General features: G+C 39.3%; 1 protein-coding gene and 1 long non-coding RNA gene across 3 annotated transcripts; one reads left to right on the top strand and one right to left on the bottom strand.

Moving 5' to 3' along the window:
* Nucleotides 1-166: 166 nt before the first annotated feature.
* Nucleotides 167-16,310, top strand: LOC141763139 (uncharacterized). 2 transcript variants are annotated; one of them, XR_012593029.1, is made up of 5 exons: nt 167-217; nt 2,083-2,163; nt 2,243-2,310; nt 4,440-4,504; nt 15,301-16,310. It is a non-coding gene; the product is annotated as an uncharacterized LOC141763139 (long non-coding RNA). The 2 variants fall into 2 exon arrangements; XR_012593030.1 differs by lacking the exon at nt 15,301-16,310 and adding an exon at nt 12,869-13,005.
* Nucleotides 12,817-16,871, bottom strand: LOC141763137 (leucine-rich repeat-containing protein 3-like). The gene is made up of 2 exons (XM_074627502.1): nt 16,561-16,871; nt 12,817-15,131 (listed from the first exon to the last, which is right to left on the bottom strand). The coding sequence occupies exon 2, from the start codon at nt 14,641-14,643 to the stop codon at nt 13,867-13,869; it is 777 nt and encodes a 258-aa protein (XP_074483603.1). The 5' UTR covers nt 14,644-15,131; nt 16,561-16,871; the 3' UTR covers nt 12,817-13,866.
* Nucleotides 16,872-24,324: the final 7,453 nt, after the last annotated feature.

Genomic DNA, 24,324 nt, shown 5'->3' with positions numbered 1-24,324 from the left:
GATATAAAAGCTTTAGGGATATAAATATGACTATTGTCCGGCTCTCAGCTCATATAATAGGACTTTTTTTTCCACAGCAGACATTTTGACGTGTGAAAGCAGGAAACGCACAGGTGTAATTAATCAAGTTAATGTTATAAATTACACCTGCTGAGCCGAGCCAAGAGGTCCATTCATTTTTCCCCTGCAGTACCAAGAAACTGCTGCTCACACACAGGTAAGTGTTACAGGATCATTTCACTCAAATGTGTGACAGCTTGCCTTTCTATTCTTAATATTATAATAATATCCAAACTGCAGAACCTCGGGCCTAAAATATGCTAAAATAAATCTGGAAATAAATGAAAGTTGATAACTAAAGGGAACATAAATAAATATATGACTTAAGTATCAATAAATAAATGCATAAATATATTTATAAATTAATACAGGAATAAATTGATAAATACAGAAATAAATAAATGCTGAAATAAATGAATGTTAAAATACATCTGGAAATAAATAAATAAATGCTGAAATAAATACAGAACTAAATATATCTGGAAATAAATAAATGCTAAAATATATCTGGAAATAAATAAACAAATGCTGAAAGAAATACAGAAATAAATAAATGCTAAAATAAAAAAAAATATAAGTTGATAACTAAATGGGACATAAATAAATATATGACTTAAGTATCATTAAATACTGCATAAATAAATGCATAAATATATGCATAAATAAATACAGGAATAAATGAATAAATACAGAAGTGAATGCTGAAATAAAGAAATAAAATAATAGACACGACATAACATTTCATTAAGTGAGAAATATCATCAGAGTCACATTAACTATTTCCTTTAATATTAAATGCATATTTTTTGTTATTTTGTTGGACTTTCTATAGACTTTTTGAACTCTTCAGTTCAGACTGACCTCTTGTAGGGTCACTCACACACTGAGCATCATCATGTGGCTCGTTAGCACACCTGGTTGTCATGTGGCTCGTTAGCACACCTGGTTGTCATGTGGCTCGTTAGCACACCTGGTTGTCATGTGAGGGTCGTTAGAGTCACGTGAGTCCAGGTGTGAATGGATGTCAAACTCCCTGGGAAGTGATGTGAGTTACAGTACGCTTTAAAGTGTACTTTCATAAACTAAATTCACTTGTAGTTCACTTGTAGTATAGTTCATATTATAGTTGCAGCACAAAATACAACTAGTTGTGTACTCAACGTTTACTACTCTTACATTTACTTTTATAAACTTAAGTGGGCCAATTTTGTCCCAAGAAGTATCGAAGTAGTGCACTTACAAGTGTATGGCTAGTACACTGATATTAGTATACTTATTACATAAAGTATACTTGGGAATACAAAGTATTTTTTGTAAGGGCAGTCTTGTCTTTGAGTTAGCACTTTTAGAAATCCTACAGCGCCGATTGTTGTTTGTGTTATTCCGAAGGGACAAATTTCACAAATGACTTTACATTTAATCTGCACAAATGATGGATTGCATCAGTTTTACAATCTTTTATCTTCAGTGCATCTGTGCAGACACATTAATAGGGTGTCAAAATGTAGTTTAAAGCATTGGGATGCATTGGGAATGTGCCACTTGCATCTGAGCACATCTTCAGGCCGGCAAAAACCCTCCCAGACACAGTCCGATGGCCTCTGACAGGCTATGAGAAGGTGTTAGCTTCACTTATTTATTTATTTATTTAGCATATTTAAGAGAAGGGAAGAAACACAGTATTGTCAGAAATCTGCTGGTCCGTACCCTTGACTTTGTCAGCATGAGAATGCAAATCCTGTGACAACCAGACAAGTCAAAGAGGATAAAGTGGAGCTTCCATCTAAGCTGAACGTTTCCTGAGGACACACAGTAACATACCTCTTTAAGACTCGCCTTTAATCAGTCTTTCCTTGAGGTTTACCAGAGGAGGGGAGTCTCTTCTCCTGATTTATAGGGATTTAAAGGGTTAGAGACCCCAGCGGTGGCGCAGTAATGTCAGTTCATTTAAATGTTTGCACACACGACACACTGCCGGGAGCTCTGAAACCCCTGAGTGAAGATTTTTCGTCTATTCTGCAGAGACAATCCTCTGACCCAGGAGCAGCAGAGGAGGCAGAGATTATGAAAACCCAGAGGGATTAAACATTTTACTCTGCAAAGGTACATTTAGCTGTGATAAAGTTGTTTTTAACTTTTCTTTCACAGATATAAATGAGCTCTTTGTTGCGTGCTCCCCCAGTTCGAGGGCTGCAGCCGCTCCTGATGAATGACCTCCCCCAGCCACTGGTTATAATGGGATGCTGACTGGTTCTAGTCTCTCTGCAGCCACTTCTTCTTTGTGCTGAATGTTAATGCTGCAAAAACCAAGACAGTAAACTTTGTAGTAAACAAAACTCTTTGTGTATAGGGTTTAAAGGGGACATATCATAAAAAACTCACTTTCTCAGTGCTGCAGGGTGAGCTGCAGAGTGTAAAAACCGTGGTACCGCCAGCCGCCGTCTGACTTAATCATAGTAAGGATGACCTCTGAGCAAGGCGAACGGCGTTACCACGGTTTTGCACTCAGCGGCTCACGTTTCCACAGTCTTGGAAAGGGAGGAGTGAGCGGAGGGGTGCTCAGTTGGTTGCAATCTACAACGACACCACTAGATGCCACCAAATCCTACAAACTTTAAGTTTGTCAGTTGTTCAAAGATATTAGAAGCAATTATCCTTGCAGTCCACATACGTTTGGCTATTTCATTCTCATTTTCTCCCTCTTGTCACACGTAAATATAAAAACTGCATCTCAGAGGATGCACCTTAAATCAAAAGACAAGACAGAGTGCACAATTCATTCATTTTTCTTTTATCTGACTCTGCCTCGTCTCTTTCTCTCTCACACAAACACACTTCAGACGCTTCCATATATCTTTGAGAATGAATCTTGAACTGAGCGACCCTCTCTCAGCGTGCTCATCCACCAACCCCTGTGCAGCACCATGATAGTGAGAGATTCCTCCTCCCCAAACCCAAACACTGCAGCTTCCTTCTTTCTAAATTGAAAGACTCCCTCAACTAGAATCTCTCCACCTTTTTGTTGCAATATATTGTGACTGCTTTTCTTTGTTTGTGTCTCTTTCTGCTTTTTAATTGCCTTATAAACACACGGTGAAAAACACTGAAACGTGCTGCGAGGATGCACCCTGAATGGAAAGATATACGGATAGGAAAATAAATGTGATGACAGACGACACTTATGTCTTCAAGAATGCATCCAAAGTCTCATCGGCATGCGCTCCCTGTGCACTTTTGGAGAACAGACAGCCACCATGAGGCATAATGTGCTCCATGAATATCCTAACAACGGGAGTTTGTATCCATTGCGTGGTTTTGCTTCTCCATGTGTTCAGCCCATTGTTGGCCGTCTCCAGAAACAATTCCAGCTAAAATGAATGTCTCTGTGTGACATGATTGTGAAATGTTTGAAAGGAAAGTTGTGGGGAAAAGACATCAAACTCCCAACTTGTTCTTTGTAAGAAAAAGCACAAATGCAAAAAAAATGTGTTTGTATGCATATTTATTTATTTTATTTATCCTTTATTTAACCAAAAAGGGTCCAATTGAGGTACAATATCTCTTCTTTTAGGGAGTCCTGGTCAATGCAGCAAAATAAAGTTTCATATACAAGTATAAACGGGGACAAACATCACGAAACACAACAACAAACACAAAACATGCTCACAAGCTAAAAGAATCTGCTTTTCGAAATAAATAAATGCTGAGATAAATAAATGAAACTTGATAACTAAACGAGACATAAATAAATATATAGCATAAAAGTATCAATAAATGAATAAATGCATAAATAATATATATAAATAAATACAGGAATAAATACAGAAAAATAAATGAATGTAAAATAAATTATCAAATAAATAAATAAAAGTTGATAACTAAACAGGACATGAATAAATATGAGTACAAATGTCATTAAATACATAAATAACTGTATAAATGAATAAATACATAATTAAGTAAATAAATAAATACAGAAATATATTAATACATACATGCATAAATAAATAAAAGTAAATAAATGTTTAAATAAATATGTAAATAAATAAATGCTGAAATAAATAAATAAAAGCTGATAATTAATTAAACTTAAATTTATTTCTACTTTTTTTTTCCACCTACAATTATTTATTTATATGTCTATAGTCGAAAGTTGAAAGAAAATAGCTGAATATATAAACTAAGTAACATCACCAGCAATAAAACAGTACTTAGTTTATATATTCAGATATTTTCTTTCAACTTTCAGCAGCTTTAAATATTCTCTGTTTAGAAAGTCATACAAGTTATAAGTGAGAAAGAAGGAGAAGAGACAGAGAGGTCAGGATGTAAGGGCACCTCAGTATAAATATCCTTCTCATTCTCTGTCTCCTCTGCAGACGTTTGAACCCTGAACAGTGATCCGTGAAGGTGCTGCGTCACGCATCAGCTCTGACCGGTAAAGGTGAGGTGTATGTATGTGTGAGGATGTGTGGATGAGCAGTGTAAGACGTCAGTGTGACACATTTATCTTTTTTATAAACTGAGAGCCGGAAGAAGATTCTCAAGATTTTCTTTCTGCTCTCACTTGTAAGTTTAGTTTGAACATGACTTGTATTAATTAATTAATTAAATGAACCCTTTACGTGATGTTTATTATCACAAATAAGAAAGAATGTTTTAGACTTCAGTCACTGCTGAACAGATGTTCCAATGTTGAAATGCATTTTAATCAGTGGACTGATGATATGCTTCACCGTGTGCTCCTAAATGAAGTTTAAATGACGTGACAGCTGCTTCAGATGTTCGCACAAATGGCACTAAAACTTGAGGCAGCAGGAGTGAAGCCAGTACCTTCCTGTTGGTGATTTGTAATTCCACATCTCACAGGTACTCTTGGTGCAGTAGGTGTTCTTTGCGTGATACTCACTTAGGCAGCGACCATAATCACACCACAACTCCTTGGAAGAATTTTGCATGTGAAAAGCCAGTTTTGCAACAACCTATGATTAAGTTGCATTGTCATGGTTACTCATGCAAAAAGATCAGCTAAGAAAGCACTGTTTCCTGGGCCGTTTCCAAGGCATCGCTTCTGTGCAAACCAAACACATTGCTTGAACATAGAAGCTGCCAACCACAAGGATTTGAACCCTCAGTCGTACTGTCCTCAGCCAGCCTGAATCTGCAAACTAACCAAAGTTGTCAGCTGTCGGACAGGAGTAAAAAGTACTTAAGTGGAAGTATAAAGATGCAGAAAATAGAAATACTCAAGTACAAGTACCTCAAATTTACTCAAGTGCAGTACCTTACCCATTAACCCACATAGTCACACTCAACTTGTACTTTATATTTCAGTAGTGGCATTTAGTTTAGCTGTTAAGTAGGAGAGAGCTACATAATGAATTAACCTTGAAAGGAGCTCTAATCCTGATTGGCTTCAGACGGTAATAAGAGAGAAACTAAAAGTACTATACATACACATTTACCTCTTGACGTTTTCTATTTTACTGTCATTGTTTGTGTGTGGAGAGACACACAGGATGGCCTTCAGGTAATCTGCAAATATTGGGGCAAATCTCCATAAAGAAATCCAGGATCATAAATCAATGACGTCGTAATGGATTCGAGTTAATAAGAATACTGAATAATACAATATTAATAAAACACTGTGACTTAGAGGGATATTGTGGCTTCACAACAAACCAAAAATCATTACTTTTTGTATTTGTTTATATTCTGTATTTTGCTTATTCAGCAATATTATAGGCCTCTGATTATTCGACATCCCGGGGGAATATCATTTGTGGTCAATTTGAGGAGCAGGTCGCTTACAGTGAGTGTGATCCCTCCCCGCCTTTTACTCCACATTACAAGAGCTATGCATGATTGTGAAGTCCAAGAGACCAAGAGTCAGCCTAGATTGTGTACCAATGTGAAGCAGGAGATAGAGCGAGCAGATAATTAAGGCGCACTAGCGGACGATGCGATTGATTAGGCAAGGTGAGACCTGGAGGTATTACCAAAGAAAGTTTAGATGGAGCACTGCTGACCTTTCTTATAATTAGGGATTGTGACTGTGGGGTTGAAGGTTAGGTTAAAATAAAGCATTTTTCACATCCCGAGTGTAGTATTTTTCCACTGCGGGAGCTGGTCCTGAATGCCACTTGGCGGCTTAGAGTTAGCGGTTCTGTCCTGTTGGGTTGGAGTTGTAAATTTTTCCTTATCGTACTGACAATACGAGGACTGAGACTGGAGCAAGTGTTAAGAAAAGCTTACGTAATGCTAATGAAGTGCCACTCGTTTCTCCGAACTTAAACTTAGAGAGACACGCTGACCTCAACTGTACCCGACTAATTAATAATATCCAATTCATTAGGGTGTACGCCACTGCCCCTTGGGACTTGTAAAACAAAGTAATGTGGACTGTAATTAATGTTGTGACCGTGCGACAGGAGAGAGGTCGAGCTTTAGAGACGACAAGGTCAGCATTAGATATTAAACAAAGGTGAAAGATAGAAGCTAGAAGACAGGCACAAATTCTATGTCCATAAAATAGAGCAAATTGACAAGCCCGTTTCCTTCTTAAGATGTATTAATTATGGCCCGCCAGCGCTGTCAAACATAAATCATACAAGTTCAAGTTACAATTTCTCTTTTCACCTAAAGGTGGCGGCACCACGCCGGTGACCCCTTCAGCTACCGCTAGATTAGGGGTTTTTTTCAGCTTAAAAAAAAGGTTGATAACGAGAAAGCTGAAACAGTTGTTTGCCTAATTTACCAAGAGCGGGTTGCCGTTGCTCAAGAATTGATTGTAAAGAGACACTACTAGACAAAACATGCTAATGCATAGTTGGTCTGAGAAGTGAAGTCAATGCTGAAGTGCCTTAAAGGTCTGGGTATCATCGGATATTCCGTTTTTCCTTTGGAATTCAGAAAGGAAAAAACTTTTTTTTATTTTTTCGTTTTAAACCAAAAACCAGAAAACGGACGTTTTCTCGTTTTTCGTTTCTGAATCAAAAAATGAAAAACGAACCCAAACCGGGCCGTTTGTTTGTTTTTGCGAATTCCTTTTCTCATTATTCGTTTTTAATTGAAGAACGGAAGTCACGTGGGTTTTTCGTTTTTTCGTTTTAAACCACAAACGAAAAATGGAATCACGTGGTGCTCTGTTTGTTTTTTGTTTCCAAACGAAAAACGAAAAAAACAAATTAAAAAAACGATCCGATTTAGTTTCTTCAAGTTTCTTTCTGTCATTTTCTCTTACGTGACCCGGAAGTGAAGGCAAACATGTCAAAATAAAAGCCAAGAAGATAGTGTGGTCATTCTATAAAAGTGTAACATTATTTAAGCACATGATCAAAGTAACAGTAGAAGATAAATAGGCTAAATAAATACACAAATAAATACATACATAGATATTTTTTTGTTTTGTTCTTTTCATTAACACATGAATGTCTTTTATCCAAAAAGTGTGTGATAAATTACAGGGAGGGTCTCTACAGATGTTATACAGCAGGGAGGGTCTCTACAGATGTTATACAGAACTCTCACATAATTGACACTTTTCTCTCTCACACCCTTACTATGGGCTGTTTCTTTATGTCGGCAGGTGAGAAGCACTATGTGGCTAATCCTTTCAACACACCTGACACTTCCACCTGATCCCCTGCACTCCATTAGGAAGGCTGTAGCTGAGTAGTTCGACATCATGATAATGATGATTTTTCAACCAGCGATTATGACATTAATGCCAGCTAGACAGAATAAAGCTCTGTCTGTCATGACAATACTGTACTGGACTGAAGGCCACTCCATCACTCTAGATACTGTAGATTTAACAGATACCTGCTGTCTTCAGACGGCTGTAAAGAGTCACCCGAGTAAAGGAAAGGCTTTCAGTACAGTTCTATTGTCATGACAGACAGAGCTTTATTCTGTCTAGCTGGCATTAATGTCATAACCACTGGTTGAAAAATCAGCCTTATCATGATGTCGAACAAATTAACTAAATTACATATTATACCAAATAGACTAGAAATTATTGAAAAGCCTCATAAACCACCAAACAGAATACAGAAAGTTAGTGATTTCAGTTTTTTAGTGAACTGTTGGATTTATTATGTACAAAAGTGCTTACAATGACCTGAAATAACCTGCTTATAAGGGAAGCTGAAAACTGTTGTATTGTTTCATGATTGCTCAATAACTGTCTCAATTATTAGCTTCTAAGGGCATAACTCAGGGTGAAGGAATGAAGGACTTGGGGCTGTTCAGTTGTTGTTGCACTTTGTTCCTTGAGGAGGTGATTCGGTGACTGTAGATTTCTATATAGTCACATTGTAATAATCTCCGGCAGCATTTGGAGAGGCTTTGAACTACTCAAGGGCGAGGACAGGGGGGAGGCACACGGGACTGCATGTTCTGTTCTTTTCACAAGGTCACGGGAGGATGGAGTCAGAAGAAGAAACAAAAAAGAAGATATCCAGAATTCTGTAAACTCTGTTATCTTACTTATGCAACATTAATTGTTCGGAATAAATTGTATTATTATGCTTTAACCCGTCTGTTTGGAAAATCTTTGTCACACAAGATTAACCAACACGTAACTGTGCCCTGACCTCTTGGAGGTAGAGGGCCGGTTCCTTCAGAACTCAGGCTGATTAATCCTCATATTAGACTATGATGTCTGAAGGTTGGCAAACATGCTGATCAACCATACTTCTCTATCATTGACCATGATTATTGACTTGACTTTTCATCTATAAATGCGTCAAAATTGAAAATTTGACTGAAAAGAAAATCCTTGGGGATTGAGGAGTGGTGACCTCTGACCCCTACGGTGGGTAACATCACAGAAGGCCCACTCATAAAATGCACTGACTTCACTGGTACCGAATCTCCCTCCAAACTAAATTGTAAAGCTGACGGCCCCTCAATATGAACTGATCAATACAATCAAACTTTATTGTCCACCAGGGTGGATTTTTCTCTTCGGCTCACAAAACACAGAAAACAACAGACAGCAGTTAGTAAAAAACAGAGACAGGTTATGTTACACATTAAAACAGTTCATGTCAGTGTCTGTGGCTCAGATCTGCTCAGTCACTGTGTTGAGTTAAGAGTATTGATGGCATTTGGGATGAAAGACTTTTTAAACACATGTATAGTTGCTAGAGGGACTCTATAGCGCCTCCCGACTGGCTGCAGAGAGGATGGGAGCTATCTGCCAGGATGCTCCTCGCTTTCTTCCTCGTCCTTTCTGTAAAAAGTTGAGTCAAGGGCTTTTGGGGTTTACCAACTATTTTGCCTGCCATTGACACAATCCTAGACAGTTTATTCTTCTGTGTAGGTGACCATACCAGGCAGGAAGGTTAAAGGTTAAAACCCTCTCAACAATAGTTTTGTACACTAATTCTAAAATCTGCCAGCTGACACCGAGGCCACTGAGTTTCCTTAGAAGATAAAGTCGCTGTGAGCATCTCTTGAAGATATACTCTGTATTTTCAGAGAAGCTCACCTGGGTGTCCAGGACTGTACCGAGGTATTTAAAGTGTTCCACAGTTTCAACATGTTGGCCATCAAGTGAAACTGGCTCTGTGATCAAATGTTGTTTTGTGCAGCACATGATTAATTCTTTGGTCTCGGCCACATTGATTTCTAGCTGGCTAGTGTGACACCGTGTTTGAAGGGCTGTAGTGTGGGCCAGATAGGCAGCTTCACCTAGTGGGCCTGTTTCCTGTAAAAGGCCAACTAAGGCCATGTCATCCACAAACTTAAACAGTCTGAAATGTTTCTCATTGGTCATAAATTCATTAGTAAAAAGAGAGAATAGCACAGAGGAAAGAACACAGCCTTGTGGGCAGCCTGTCTGACATGTTCTCTCTGACACAGACCCTCTGATCCACACAACTAACCCTATGTTGATGTTGAGATCAAGGAGCCTTTTCAGGAGAATATGCGTCTTCATTGAGTTAAAAGCTGAGCTAAAATCCACAAATAAAGCTCTGGCATAACCTTTAGGATGCATAAGGTGTTTTGTGGACGGTGTTAAGCAGAGTCAGCGTCGTCTGGGACTCTGTTGCTCTTATTTAAGCGAACTGGAGCAGATCTAGCTTAGTAGCCACTGTGCTGGTCAGGTGGCTGGCAAGAACTCGTTCCATGGTTTTACACAATATGGAGGTTATTGCGATAGGCCGAAGATCACTTGGCTTACTTGCGCCTGGCTTTTTTAGCACAGGCCTAATTATTGTGAATTTCCATGATTTTGGCACAGTGTAGGTGTCTAGGATATATAATTAATTAGGCTTTTTTAGGTACAGTATGTATTTATTTAGCCTATTTATCTTCTACTGTTACTTTGATCCTGTGCTTAAATAATGTTACACTTTTATAGAATGACCACACTATCTTCTTGGCTTTTATTTTGACATGTTTGCCTTCACTTCCGGGTCACGTAAGAGAAAATGACAGAAAGAAACTTGAAGAAACTAAATCGGATCGTTTTTTTAATTTGTTTTTTTCGTTTTTCGTTTGGAAACAAAAAACAAACAGAGCACCACGTGATTCCATTTTTCGTTTGTGGTTTAAAACGAAAAAATTAAAAACCCACGTGACTTCCGTTCTTCAATTAAAAACGAATAATGAGAAAAGGAATTCGCAAAAACAAACAAACGGCCCGGTTTGGGTTCGTTTTTCATTTTTTGATTCAGAAACGAAAAACGAGAAAACGGCCGTTTTCTGGTTTTTGGTTTAAAACGAAAAAATAAAAAAACTTTTTTTCCTTTCTGAATTCCAAAGGAAAAACGGAATATCCGATGATACCCAGACCCTTAAACTTGCATTCTTTCAAACAGCCAGCAGGGGGCGACTCCTCTGGCTGCAAAAAGAAGTCTGATTGTATAGAAGTCTATGAGAAAATGAGCCTACTTCTCACTTGATTTATTACCTCAGTAAACATTGTAAACATGAGTTTATGGTCTCAATCGCTAGTTTCAAGTCTTCTTCAATACAGCATGATGTTCATTTAGTAAATTATGGTCCCATTTAGAGTCAAATAGACCATAAAGCAGGGGATGCTTTAGGGCGGGGCTACCTTGTGATTGACAGGTCGCTACCACGTCGTTGTCCGGTCTGAGAGTTGTTGTGTTTATGTCTTACAACTTTAACCCTTTTACAGTGTGTTTTCAGTTCATGAAAGTTAATTGTAACATTTTGGGCACCTAAAAATGTCTTATACAGCGTTCGGTTGTACTTAGCTCCACCCTCTCGAGTCACTTCTGGTTGCAAAAAACCAAGAGGGTGACGGCCAAAATGCTGAACTCAAAGCTTCATATAGGCAGTCCAATGGCAAACCAATGACTACGTCTACTTCTTATATACAGTCTATAGACAAAGTGTGCTAATGCATACGACAAGTTGTCAGAAAGTGAAACAGCTCAAAGCTGTCTTGGCCTCCCAAGAGCAGCTCTTCACGTGGGCCCAGAAGCAAACTATGAAGAAGCTACACTGTCGACTCAGCTGGTGTCAGCAAACACCGTCAATCTCCACCAACAGATTCAAGGCCAACAAGCACCTCACAGTTGTGTTGCATGAGCTCATGAGCAGTTTTCCACTGGACAATATTCAACAACGGGCTCTATCGAGAAGAAGCCGATGCTGGTATCCTCTCCCTGACCCCGATGATGTCCAGCATCAGCTGCAGCGTGGAGCTCATTGAGCTGCAGTGCGAGTTGTGCCGCCGCCGACATCAGCAGCTCTCTTGTGAACTTTTACCGGCAGCAGGATAAAGGCAGGTTCCCAGAAATGCTAACATTTGCAAAGAAAATGCTGAGCTTGTTTGGCTCCACAAATCGAGCAGACTTTCTCTGTTATGAACTTGAACAGGAGCTGCTTGAGGTTCAGACTAACTGATCCTGCACCTACAGTACGTGAAATTGGATGCATCTAACGACCTGAATACGTTTATATAATAGGACACTACAATCAACCCGTTTCAAGTAATGAATATTTTGGCTTTGGCTTATCACTAATGTATTGCACTTTTGAATAAAGTGGCCCATAATTGATCATTTTTTGGTGTTGTTGTGACTTGCCTATAGACGTGACACAAAAGATAACTGCCGTATGAATGATGCAGCAATTTGTAAGTCATTTTGCATGCAATAACAACGCCGTTCTTGCTTTTGCTGTGTCAGTTTGTGAAAAACCTGAGCAAGTTTATAGCCGGCAACTCCATGCGCATCATTTTAAAAGGAATATGTTTTGAACTTTTATTCAGAGTTGTTTTGAAAGGCTGAGTTGTTTTGCGGAGACCTGCTGTTCACACCTGAGTGCCATTTGAACAAAAGACAATTCACTGAATACAAACTGCATTTGTATGTGACTCTGTTGTGTACGACAGTCGGCTTTCAGGCCACATTATGGAGGCTGGACGTCGCTGATATAAATGGATGCCGTAGTGACTTCCTGAGTGAGCAGCTGCCGTCCATAAAGGCTCATTAGATTTATGGAGTTGAACTGTTAGTGGGATGAAACTATTTCTGGGATGCAGGACACGTATTAATATTCTGCCTCGTCCAGATCTATGCAGATGAAGATATATGGGTTCCATATTTGGAACTGCGGGGGGATAAATAACGGGATCTCATTGTGGGGAGTGTTACGGCTGCAGATGAGTCGGTAAAGGATCGAGTGAGAGGTTTAATAGTTCAACTCGTGGTATGTTTTTTGGCAGTGAAAACAATGACCATGAAAATGCATTTTCCTGAAGGGGGGAGAAGAAGGAGGAGCTGGATTCTGATAACGTTTTGTTTTATTTTATTGTCCATAGAAGAAAGAAGAAAATAAACACAGCACTGTCTTTGTGATAAGAAGTAGCGAGTTAGCTGTATCTGATTTATTGAGCGACAGGCTGAGATACTCACAGACCCATGACGGGACTGGAGCGCAAATATGACCCAGAGAATCAACATAAAACTGCAATACTGATAATTTTAATTAGAAATACAACAATTTGATTATTCTAAATCATTAAAGAGCAGAAGTTTTGCACACATGAAGGTCGACTAGGAGAGACCTCAGGACGACAATATAGAACAAAAACACTCCACACAACGTTTCGGTACACAGAACCTTCATCAGGTTGTTTAATAAAATGGAAATAACCTGATGAAGGTTCTGCGTACCGAAACATTAATATTAAATATCTCTGACTGCAGGTGAAGAGGACATTATTATAAATCAAAAAGTGTGGCTGTAACTGAAGAAAATCATTTTAATACATGTCTAAAATCTGCATATGTTTACGTTCAAGTGACTTAATGAGTTATGACTTTTGTCTGTCTGGAGTAAAGGAGGAAATAGTGTGATATTCTTGTAGAGCCACAACGTCCACTAAAGGGAAAAGGTTGTGGCGGATAGACAAAAGTCTATATTGTTATTTCTTTAAGCCTCTTTCTTAAATCAGTTTTGTGATTAAATGGATTTAATTTGTAAATTTGTTGACGATAAATGCTTCTTTTATCCACTGTACTCAGACTAATACCACTTTTATTAAATTTGATTGTTCATAGTAAAATATTCTTATATTAAATACAGTAAACCTGTGTTTAAATTTGCAGTATTATTAGTGAATAGTGTATGGTATGCTGTATTTAGTATATAGTAATCTACAGTATGATACTGTAAAACACTACTACAGTAGAGCAGTTATACTGTAAAGCACAATCACGGTAAAGCTGTTTTACAGTGAAACATCGTTACAGTAAAGGTACTGTAAACAGGTAATAAAATGTGTAACAGTGATTGGTCCATGTTGACTCAGACCCACTAAAACACGCTGCTGGCTGTGTCGTAGTCCTTGCTGATGTGGGAGGTGCTGGGCAGAGACTTGAGGTACTCCATGTGCCTCCTGGCGTCCTCCTGGTTGTGGTTGATGTAGTAAATGATGTACGCCGTCACCATGGAGAACCAGCAGAACATGGCAACGAACATGGCCACGTCTGTCGTCTTGTGGTGGAAATTGCAAAAGTTGATCCCGGAGTCCAGGACCTGGATCACCGGCTGACCAACGTACTCCTCCTGCACCGACGTGGAGCAGCTGACGTCGTTCACCGTCTCGGGGTCGAGCCTCAGCTCCCTCAGCACCTCCTGCAAAGAGCACTCGCAGTGCCAGGGGTTGTGGGATAATCGGACGCGGGCGTGGAGCTTGGAGAAGGTGTCCTTGGGGAGGCTGCTGAGGTGGTTGTTTGAAAGATCCAAAGTCCGCAGGCTGTCGGAAATTCCTTGAAAGGCCCCGACCTCCACGCTCTCAATGGCGTTGTGAGATAAGTCCAGCTCCCTGAGCCGGTGGAGGTCCATGAAGGTCTCCTTTGGGATGTGTCTGATCCGGTTAGATGAAAGCAGGAGTACGACCGTGTCCCTGGGCAAGTTCGGAGGGATATTCTCCAAGCTGCGGGAGGTGCACTGCACCACCACGCCGTTCCTGTCCGAGCAGTGACAGACGTTAGGGCAAGTGTACGCTGTCATAGTCGCAGACAGAAACCACAAAGTTCCCACAAACAAAAGAGAAGCACAGGACGGAGGTTTGATGGATGACCTCCCCATTAGCGGACTGAAATCAGCCCTGTGTTAAAACAACGCAAGGGGTTTGCGTTGATGGGACATGAAATACAATCCAGGAAGTCCAGTTTGAGTGATAAATCCGTGACTTTATGATGTTCAGAGAGGATTTTACAACTTGCAGAATGACGTTGCGTTGCAGCAAAAGTTGAGTCAACTTTCTCGCCAGACGACCTTGTAGTTTTGTGCTGGAGCCCTCGGCGTCGGCATCGCCACACTGGGCTTCTTTCAAGTCTTCGTCTGAGCATAAATGTCTAAAGTTTTATCCTTGGAGAACTTTTCAACATTGTCGTTCATCATTTACCTTGACATTTATGGAAAAGCGAGCCCTGATCCAACACAAAAAAGAGCAAAAAGGTTTGCATACTAGCTAAATGAGATGTCAGAGTGCAACACAGCTGAGGAGAAAGGGGAAGTCATAGCTGTGTCTCCAGGGTGGGAGGGGGCACGTCTTCCTGCTGATTGGACGAAACCTGTGATAGAAAAATAGAGAAAGAGATAAAAAGATAAGATAGAGAAAATGTCAAGTCTTGTCAGGAATTTTGAGCCCAAAAAATTTAATTTAAAACCAGACATGATGTGAATTTGGAGACAACTTTTAACTTCAAATATGCTTTTGATAATTTTGATGTTAATTTTCAGGTCCCTTCATCTTCCAGTGAACTTTCTGCACCACCTCCCCTTTTCAAGACGCCTTCCTCCTCAGAGGGGAAGCTGCTAAAGTTCAACATTATCATAATAATAGCATGTTTCTATAGTATAGGTCCCTGCGCTCAGGATCAATCCCTTTGAGAGAACACCGTTAAACAAGGTGTGGGCTCATCAATATGCTGCAGATGAACTTGGAAACGGTGAGTTGTGATTAAAGAAGAAAGTGTCTGTAGTCTATAAGATTAACGGGGATGCATGTGAAGGTCAGAATGTAAATTAAAACTATTGAACTATGAACAATGGGAGATAACAATAGAGAGAGCAGCTGATAAGCAGAAGATGATGAATGTCACACAGGTTCTCCAGGAAGAGTTTCTCCAGGAGTCCTGGAATAATATTAATATTGATAAGCTCAATGTCTCACATCATAGGAATATTATTGGAGGTGCAAAACACAGAGGATAACAGGCAGCGTGAATCATTGTAGGAGATTTTTTAATAAAAGAAATAGGGTATTGCAATTAACAATTAGTCAATTAATAGATCAGTTTGTTCACCAGAACTGTTTCCAGCCTCCTTTCTGGTTCTAATTATGAATATTTGCTGCTTTTCTTTGTCTTATATGATACTATATTTAATATTTTTGAGTTTTGGACATTTGAAGATGTCACTTTAAGCTCTGGGAAACCTCAAATGTAATGCACTAGATTGATAATTTAAAGTAATCAGCAGATTAATTGATAAGAAAAATAAATGGTTGCAGCCCTAAACACTATAAATTCACTTAAGAATATTAAAATTAATACATCTTAGAGAGCTTTTTTCACAGTAACAAATCAATAATTGTGTAAATCATGACTTCCAGTTGTTGGCAAACTAACCTTAAAATGAACAACCATGGCTAGAAACAAAAATCAATTAGCTAATTTGGGCATTTCTGTATTTTTATTACATGCACTTCACAGGTTTAAATCAGAATCAGAATCGTGTTTATTGCCAGGTGTAAGAGGTATACACTAGGGATTTGCTTTGGTTTTGTTAGTGCAAGTAAAACAGTATAATAACAAAAGAATAGATAAAAACGTTAGAATAAAATAAGAATAAAAAAAATGAATTTCTACCAATACGCAAAATAAGCTATAAACAAAAATAAACATGATATAAACAGACGTGCAAACACTCCAGCACAGGCAGCAATAAAAAAGCAGAGTTTAAAAGTGAGTTTATATTGTTATTTGAGTCGACACCTACCTGATATATCTCCACTCTATCCGGTTCACATCACCGAGGAGTCACCAGGGATTAAACATCCAGGAAGAAACAAATCAGCCTTTGCAATTACGCACACGTCTGCAGCATTTACCACAGAAGATGCAGCCAGTTCAAGAGTCCGGATCCAACTGTTTGATGGCAGTTTACAACCTGCTGTCAGAGCAGCAGCAGCAGCAGCAGCAGCTGTGGGTCGGTCAGTGTGTGTGTGGAGACATGATGATGATGCGCAGAGGCGCAGCAGTTGTGGTCCTGTTTCATCCTCTCTCTCTGTTAAACGGGATCCCTGCTGAACCTCCTCTCCTCCCCCCCACATTAAGAAACTCTAACTTTATCTACATTATTCCCACAGATTAATATGCAATTTGTCAAATCATAATATGTCAATTTAATACAGAAATAAATATAAAAAAGTAGCAATACTACAGTGTAAAAATGCAAAGCATTAGCATTGAAATACTTTAAGTACCAGAAGTGACTCATTCTGCAGAATGTCTCATTTCGCAGGGAGACACCGGCACCCGGTCGGAGACGATAACGTTTCTTGCTGCAGAGCCCCGTCACTTCACAAGACACGGAAAACCTCTGTTGGTCTGGAGGAGCTGCAGCAGTTATTTCTGCACAAACGTCCACTGTACATTCACTAGATATTCTCAGAGCTACTAACTCTTCTGCAGTGTGGAGTGAGCGCGCATGCACTATAGAGGTGGAGCGAGACAGCGAGAATGCACGCAGTGCGTGAGTGAATGAGTCAATACTACAGTGTAAAAATGCAAAGCATTAGCATTGTAATTTAAGTACCAAAAGTGACTCATTCTGCAGAATGTCTCATTTCAGAATCACATATATTATATTACTGGATTATAATTGATGCATTAATGTGTTCATCACTTTAATGGTGCAGCTGGCAAAGGTGGAGCTCATTTTAATTACTTCCTATACTGCTGTGCAGCTTAATCTATAATAATAAATCATCATTTAAATGTGGTGCCGTTAAAAAAATTACAATGTTTGCCTCTGAAATGTAGCAGTTATGGAAGTATAACGTAGCAGAAATAAGTAAATAAGTACCTCAAAATTGCACTTAAGTACACTTGAGTAAATGTACTTAGTTACTTTCCACCACTGTTTTCCTCATTGTATATAGAAGGCTCTACTGAAGCAATAAACTGTAGAATAAGAAAAAAGAAATGTCATTTTGATAATCAGTCAGTGGGGGAATGTTTTGGTCAGTTGTCAAGTAAAACCACTTAATATATCAAAATGCTGACATTAGTTTGCTTTTTGCTGCTTTATATAATTATAAAAATTACATTTATGCGGTACAGGATAAGTGAGACAACTTGTGAGAAAAGTTTAGCAGCTTATGATGAACACTCTACATCATCTCTGGTGTTTACTAGACTAAACGATCGGCTGATTTCTTGAAAAAAATACTTGATTGGATTGAAATGAATATTTGTCACTATTGCCCTATTGTACAGTGAGTGTAGTCTATCACCTGCTCCTTCCACTGCACCCACTGATGTAGCAAATCTAAATTTCATGCTCACTTGCACCTTTGAATGACACCCAAACCTCTGAGGTCTCCTCTGCCTGCTTCGCTTTGCACATTTCATTTATATTAGTGTCCCTGTCTGTAGTTGTTTGATGCAAAAGTTAAAAGATGTGAAGAGCCAAAACCCCAAACCAATGAGCACTTAGATAAAGTAAATTAAAAAGGTGGCATGTTGTAAATAACCTCTTTAAGCATGCATACTATGATACGTATGAGATACTATGAGATATATAAATCTCAGCCCATTCACAGGTGTAATGAATCCATTATTACCAACCATGTCATACTAGCTTGTTGCAAAGGGGGCTATAAAACGCTCCAAACTTGTGCTAAATTTTGGCGAGGAAAAACTGTCATTGCCATTTTCAAAGGGATCCCTTGACCTCTGACCTCCAGATATGTGAATGAAAATGGGTTCTCTGGGTACCCACGAGTCTCCCCTTTACAGACGTGCCCACTTTATGATAATCACATGCAGTTTGGGGCAAGTTTTTTATGCTAAATGCAGTACCTGTGAGGGTTTCTGGACAATATTTGTCCTTGTTTTGTGTTGTTAATTGATTTCCAATAATAAATATATACATACATTTGCATAAAGCAGCATATTTGCCCACTCCCATGTTGATAAGAGTATTAAATACTTGACAAATCTCCCTTTAAGGTTCATTTTGAACATGTAAAAACTGTGCGATTAATTTGCGATTAATCCCGATTAGATATTTTAATCGACTGACAGCTCTAGTATTTATAAACCTTCCCTTGAGACCGGGATGAATCTCCATATAGAGGTCCCTGCACCCCATTTTGGTAACCTACCGCCGTCTCCTCATGCTCTGCCTGTGACTGATTATTTGCTCCTTGCGTCACCCTCCGTCAATCTTCATAAACATTGATTGCAATCGTCCTGCCCTTCACCGCCATAACAGATGTTTTAAAGGCACTCCCAGCTGTATCGCGTTGATGCAAAGGGCCACCTGAATGCAGCCAGCGCTTCGCGAAGCATCTGTATGATTAAATGGCTCACATGTGCAGAGCTCAGCCCTGTCAATTTTGCTGAAAGGCAGAATCATTGATTATATTGAAGCGTGCATGAGTTTGCTGATGGCGTCCAAAATCACAAAGCACGCTCGTAGATGTTTTTCTCTCGCTCCTAAAGATTTATTTCAGATGTTTAAGATGCTTAAAACTTGCCAACCATATGTTTAACATCCTTACTCATCTTGGCAGACTTCCTGACCCATCTTAAGTAAATTCCCACTCCTCCCCAGAATGATATGGAGCTGAGCCAATTTGGGGAAGCTTTGCCGGGTAAGCATTATAGACTGTCATAATCCTTGAGAGATATTTATCGTCACCAGTTTCTTCTGATCTAAGCCATAGTTTCAACATCATCCTGCCTACTGTGTTGGAGATGACACTGTGAAGTCACTCTGTGCTGCCCTACAGTTCATACTGACCTCTTCAAAGTCTCTCTCAGTACATTTTGATAATGCCTCCCCGCTGCAGAGACTATCTGACATTGGAGTCTGCTCTCTCTGCCTGCGATCGCTCTCGACTCACGAGGGACGACGCTGCATGTTCCAGCGCTGCGACCCCCACGTCCACACTTCAAGACATTCGCAGGGACTTTTAGACTTGCACGTCGTCTCCCTCCTCGCTGCTTTGACATCAGGCTTTTGTATTATAGAGAAGGTTGTCTGTAAGCAGCTCACAGCAATGCTGAGTGATAGCATGGACTCACTCCAACTGGGATGCTGAGCCAACACAGGGGCAGAGAATGCCTTTACGCTTTGGGACGGGTCCAGTCGGACAAACCCTTATTGAACTGTTATTGGAGGTAAATTGACTGAGCAGAGCTGATGTCCTTTATTGTTAAAGCTCGAGCATTTAGAGCGCTTTGAGTTACATTTTTAGCATGATCTTTTAATTGAACATCTGGCTTTGGGCCAGATTGTGACAAGATGTTTCCCTCTCCTAACTGCCCCAGTGTATGGTGGGATAGGCCACAGCAAAGATGAATGACAGTCTTTAAATGCAGCAGATTATCTGATCATTGGCGTTGAGTGTGGGGTCAGATGTACTTTAAGCCTCGCTGTGTGTCACATCATGCTATTAAATAAATAACTGGCTCCAGCAGAGTTGTGATGGGGAGGAAGTTATTTTGGGAAATCCATTTTCTGCAAAGAGTATATGAGGTGACTGGCTGAGCTCTACCAAGCCCTGAATGGACATGAAACCTTCACCAAGTGTCATTACTTTTACCATAGTTTATTTACCATAACCACAATCGTTCCCTAACCTTAACCACAGACATGCACAGATACTGTAAAAATTGGACGTTTAAAAACACAGCGACTGAATGTATGCATGAATGAATCTTCCAAAGTCGATGTCTGGCGATATGTTGGTTGCCCAAGGAGCATGTCAGAGAGGAACATCACATCAAATTGTGTCGCATTAACCAGCATAAATCCACCAGATGGTGCTTTTTGTTTGAACTACAGCGTGGACTTCTGCATTTCTCCAACCTGTCCGTCATATTGTCTACTTACTTAAAACAACCCCTGGAAGACCATGGCAGAAGACAAGGTTCCTGATTTTAATAATACTTAAATCAGTTTCACCCTGTTGTTTCACTGTTAAATTTCATGCTGTGGCGCTGACATATATTTAGTTTTTACTATAAATTAATTGCAAAGCACTCCGTGACATTGTGTTATTTAATACTACAATGTGAAAATGTCATGACCTTTGTGTGGACTTGATTCCTCAGTCAGCTCTTGGTGAGCTGCAGAGCCGGTTATACACACTGCACAGCTCTGCACTGGATCTCTGCCAGTGATTATGTCCTGCCTATCAACTTCTCAGACAGCTTCTTGGCTCTCACCAAAAATGAATCTTAATCTACCCTTGACACCCACAAACCATTATCCGTCTAAAACTGTGGGCATCCCCATCTCAGAAGCGCGAAGCATATTTCCGTTAAGCCGTTCGCTGCTCTGCCACACACCGTATTAAGACCCGCTCTCTGCCCTTGAGGATCTTCTCAGCCTTAGAACAAATCCAGACACAGAACAGTTTATCCTCCCAAATATCTCCCGAGGTCAGGATGAAAACATCACAAACAAAGAATCACGGTCGTATAAGCAGAGCTAAAGAAAGAGAAAATTGCCTCTTGGATCTATCTGTTGTTCTTCTGCCTAATCCGAGCAAAGTTCCTACATAGGCGCATAATTTGTTACATGGTGTGTCACGTGGTCTGGGAGAGCTGTCTGGGAGAGGTCTGGATGTTCAACATCCACTCTGGCAAAGCAATTTGCAGGTTCAAAGGCGAGCCAACTCATATAAGATGTTGAAATGACTCTGAGTCTTTCACTGCGGAGGGGAGAAACCTTTGGATCACCTCGTATCTGTCTGTAGCTGTCTAATTTTAGAGTGACAAATGTCCTCCATATATTTATGTGTGGCTGAGGAAATTGAAAGACCATTGGAAAAAGAGAGACCAGAGAGAGCGAGAGGGAGCCGCACTTGGATGAAGGTTTTGGGAGTGAGCTTAAAGCAGGGGATGCTTTAGGGCGGGGCTACCTTGTGATTGACAGGTCGCTACCACGGCGTTGTCCGTTCTCGGAGTTGTCCGTGTTTTCGTCTTAGAGCTTTAACCCTTTCACAGTGTGTTTTCAGTTCATGAAAGTTAATTATAACCTTTTGGTCGCCTGAAAATGTCTTATTCAGCGTTCAGTTGTAGCTCCACCCTCTCGTGTCACTTCTGGTTGCAGAAAACCAAGATGACGACGGACAAAAAGCCGAACTCAAGGCTTCAAAACGGCAGTACACAAACCAATTGATGACGTCACGGTGACTACGCCCACTTCTTATATATACAGTCTATGATTTGATGGCAGTAAACTCTAAATACAGGATGTTGTGATGTGATATTGTTTGCAGAGTCGAGCAACCGCACCTTATTATTAATTTATTAGCCAAAGTTTAATTCAGGATCTTTTTAAATGGCAAACAGCTCCTTGTTTGATCAGGTTTTATCCCAGGTGATCCTTATTATATGAGTGCCATTGGTTTATTATTAAATCATCCAACTGTCAACCTTATAGTCATCCTTAGTCATCCTCTAATTATTACAAATTAATGCTTATAATCATAACAAATTAAGAGTTATTCCTAATTTTGCTGCAGACCTCCATAGAACTCCTGGAAGACCTCACAATAAGCAGATATTTAATTGCCCCTTTAATCTGATTTTAATGTTTGTTCCAGCACAGCTATCTTAAAAAAAAAGGAAAGATGACATTCTCATTTAAACCTCATTATCTAATTAGAATAATCACTTTGCCATACAATAATTAGCTGTATTCAATAACTATTAAAATCTCCCACAAGGGGGTTTTGCTCGACATAAGCCCGTGTCAGCTCATGGTTCATCAGGTCTTAATGTCTGCACAGGGATCGTGTACAAATGATCTTAAGTCATTAATATTCTGTAAGAAGCAGCAAACAGAAACAAGTCACAGAAAGAAAAAATGAAACTTTATTTGTTTTTATACTTACCAACACTTTGAAATTAAAACCTATGTAATTACTCACAACTAATATAGATCTGCACATAGCAAATAAATCAATCGAAAATAGTTACCAAGTTCTTTTTTTCCCCCAAACTGCAATACACACAAACAAAAAAAAAGCTGAAAAACAAAATAAAACATGTCTAGTCATTCTTTTTTTCCTGCTGCCACATGGAAAGTGGATTAAAAAAGCGTTTTTAAATAAGCTACACAGCTCTCCTGTTATCTACGCTAATAATAACTGAATAAATAATTGCACATTGCACCCTATTATTGCATTAGTTGCAGTTTGTTTCAAAGTCGTAGTATACTCAGGCATATACACAAATGTAAATACAGTTTTCAAACACTGAGTAACACATGAATATTGATGTTATTGAAATCACACTGCCATAGCGATCAAATTCATATTACACAACAAGATCTTTGTCAAATGCACGCACCAACTGTGCTAATAAGCATTCCTGGTTTTTCTATGTTTTTAATGCTTACACATGTGTACTAATTTGAAGCAAACATTTCAATGGTACACATGCACTGATAACAGTTGTATAAAAGCAATAATACCCTTGAGGATGTCCTTTACTGGCACAGTGCTGTTGGGAAAGAATGCCCTCTTAGGTATTAGCTAACTGTTCTAAAAAGCCCGAAAAACATCATTTCATTTTATTCATTTGACAAACATTCCCATTGAAGTACAAGCTATGACAACTCAAAATAATAGAAAAAAACACAAATTCATAATTTCAATGCTAGCCACTACTACTTGAGTTCACATCAAAATGTAAGAATTATTGCAGAATAATCATTGACTATGCATGGTTCAGTATAGTGACACAGCATTGGTCCATTTACATAATCACATGTATGTCATCAAAGCGCTTAAGACCCAAAGTTACAGGAAAAGTTTGACATATTGGCAAATATGTTTATTCGCTTTCTTGCAGAGAGTTAGATGAGAAGATTGATACGTCTCTTAATTATGCAAGTGGTGTCAATCTTCTCATATAACTCTTGACAAGAAAACGAATATACGCATATTTATAAATGTCAAACTTCTCCTTTAAGCTCAGCAGGCTACTGGAAACAAAACAGAAGTAGTGGTATATGTATGAAGAAATTGAGACACTGAAAATGTTGCTGTGTTGGACAGTAGATAATGTGATTCGACAATAACATTCAACAGCTGTTTGTATTATGTCAAAACTTAATTGAGCTCAGCTGATCGGAAGCGAGATGACTCAAGCTGTCCGAGAGTATTTAGAGCATCCTCATGAGGGATGGTTGAAATACTGAATCATACCAATCCACACCTCCCTCTCAAATGAAATACAATACGACGAAAACTAACTTAGCTTAAGTTTCATGATCAACAAACAAAGAGTGTGCATCACCACACCATAAATAAATACATGCTGGTTTTACTGACAACCAGTGAAGCAGGAAATTGTCATCCAACCTGTCCTTTTTCAAATAAAAACAATTAAGTTGCTGACGTAGTCGTGACAATAAAAAGACATTCAAAACCTAAAGCGTCAAATCAACCGCATGACAACGAAAAGACAAGATGAACAATCTTGAAAAAGAGACTGAGTGGTCACGTCCGCCCAG

Source organism: Sebastes fasciatus, chromosome 24 (genome assembly GCF_043250625.1).
Source record: "Sebastes fasciatus isolate fSebFas1 chromosome 24, fSebFas1.pri, whole genome shotgun sequence".
NCBI classification, from domain to species: Eukaryota; Metazoa; Chordata; class Actinopteri; order Perciformes; family Sebastidae; genus Sebastes; species Sebastes fasciatus.
The sequence above is the reverse complement of the archived record's forward strand: the minus strand, read 5'-3'. Positions and strand labels throughout refer to the sequence as shown.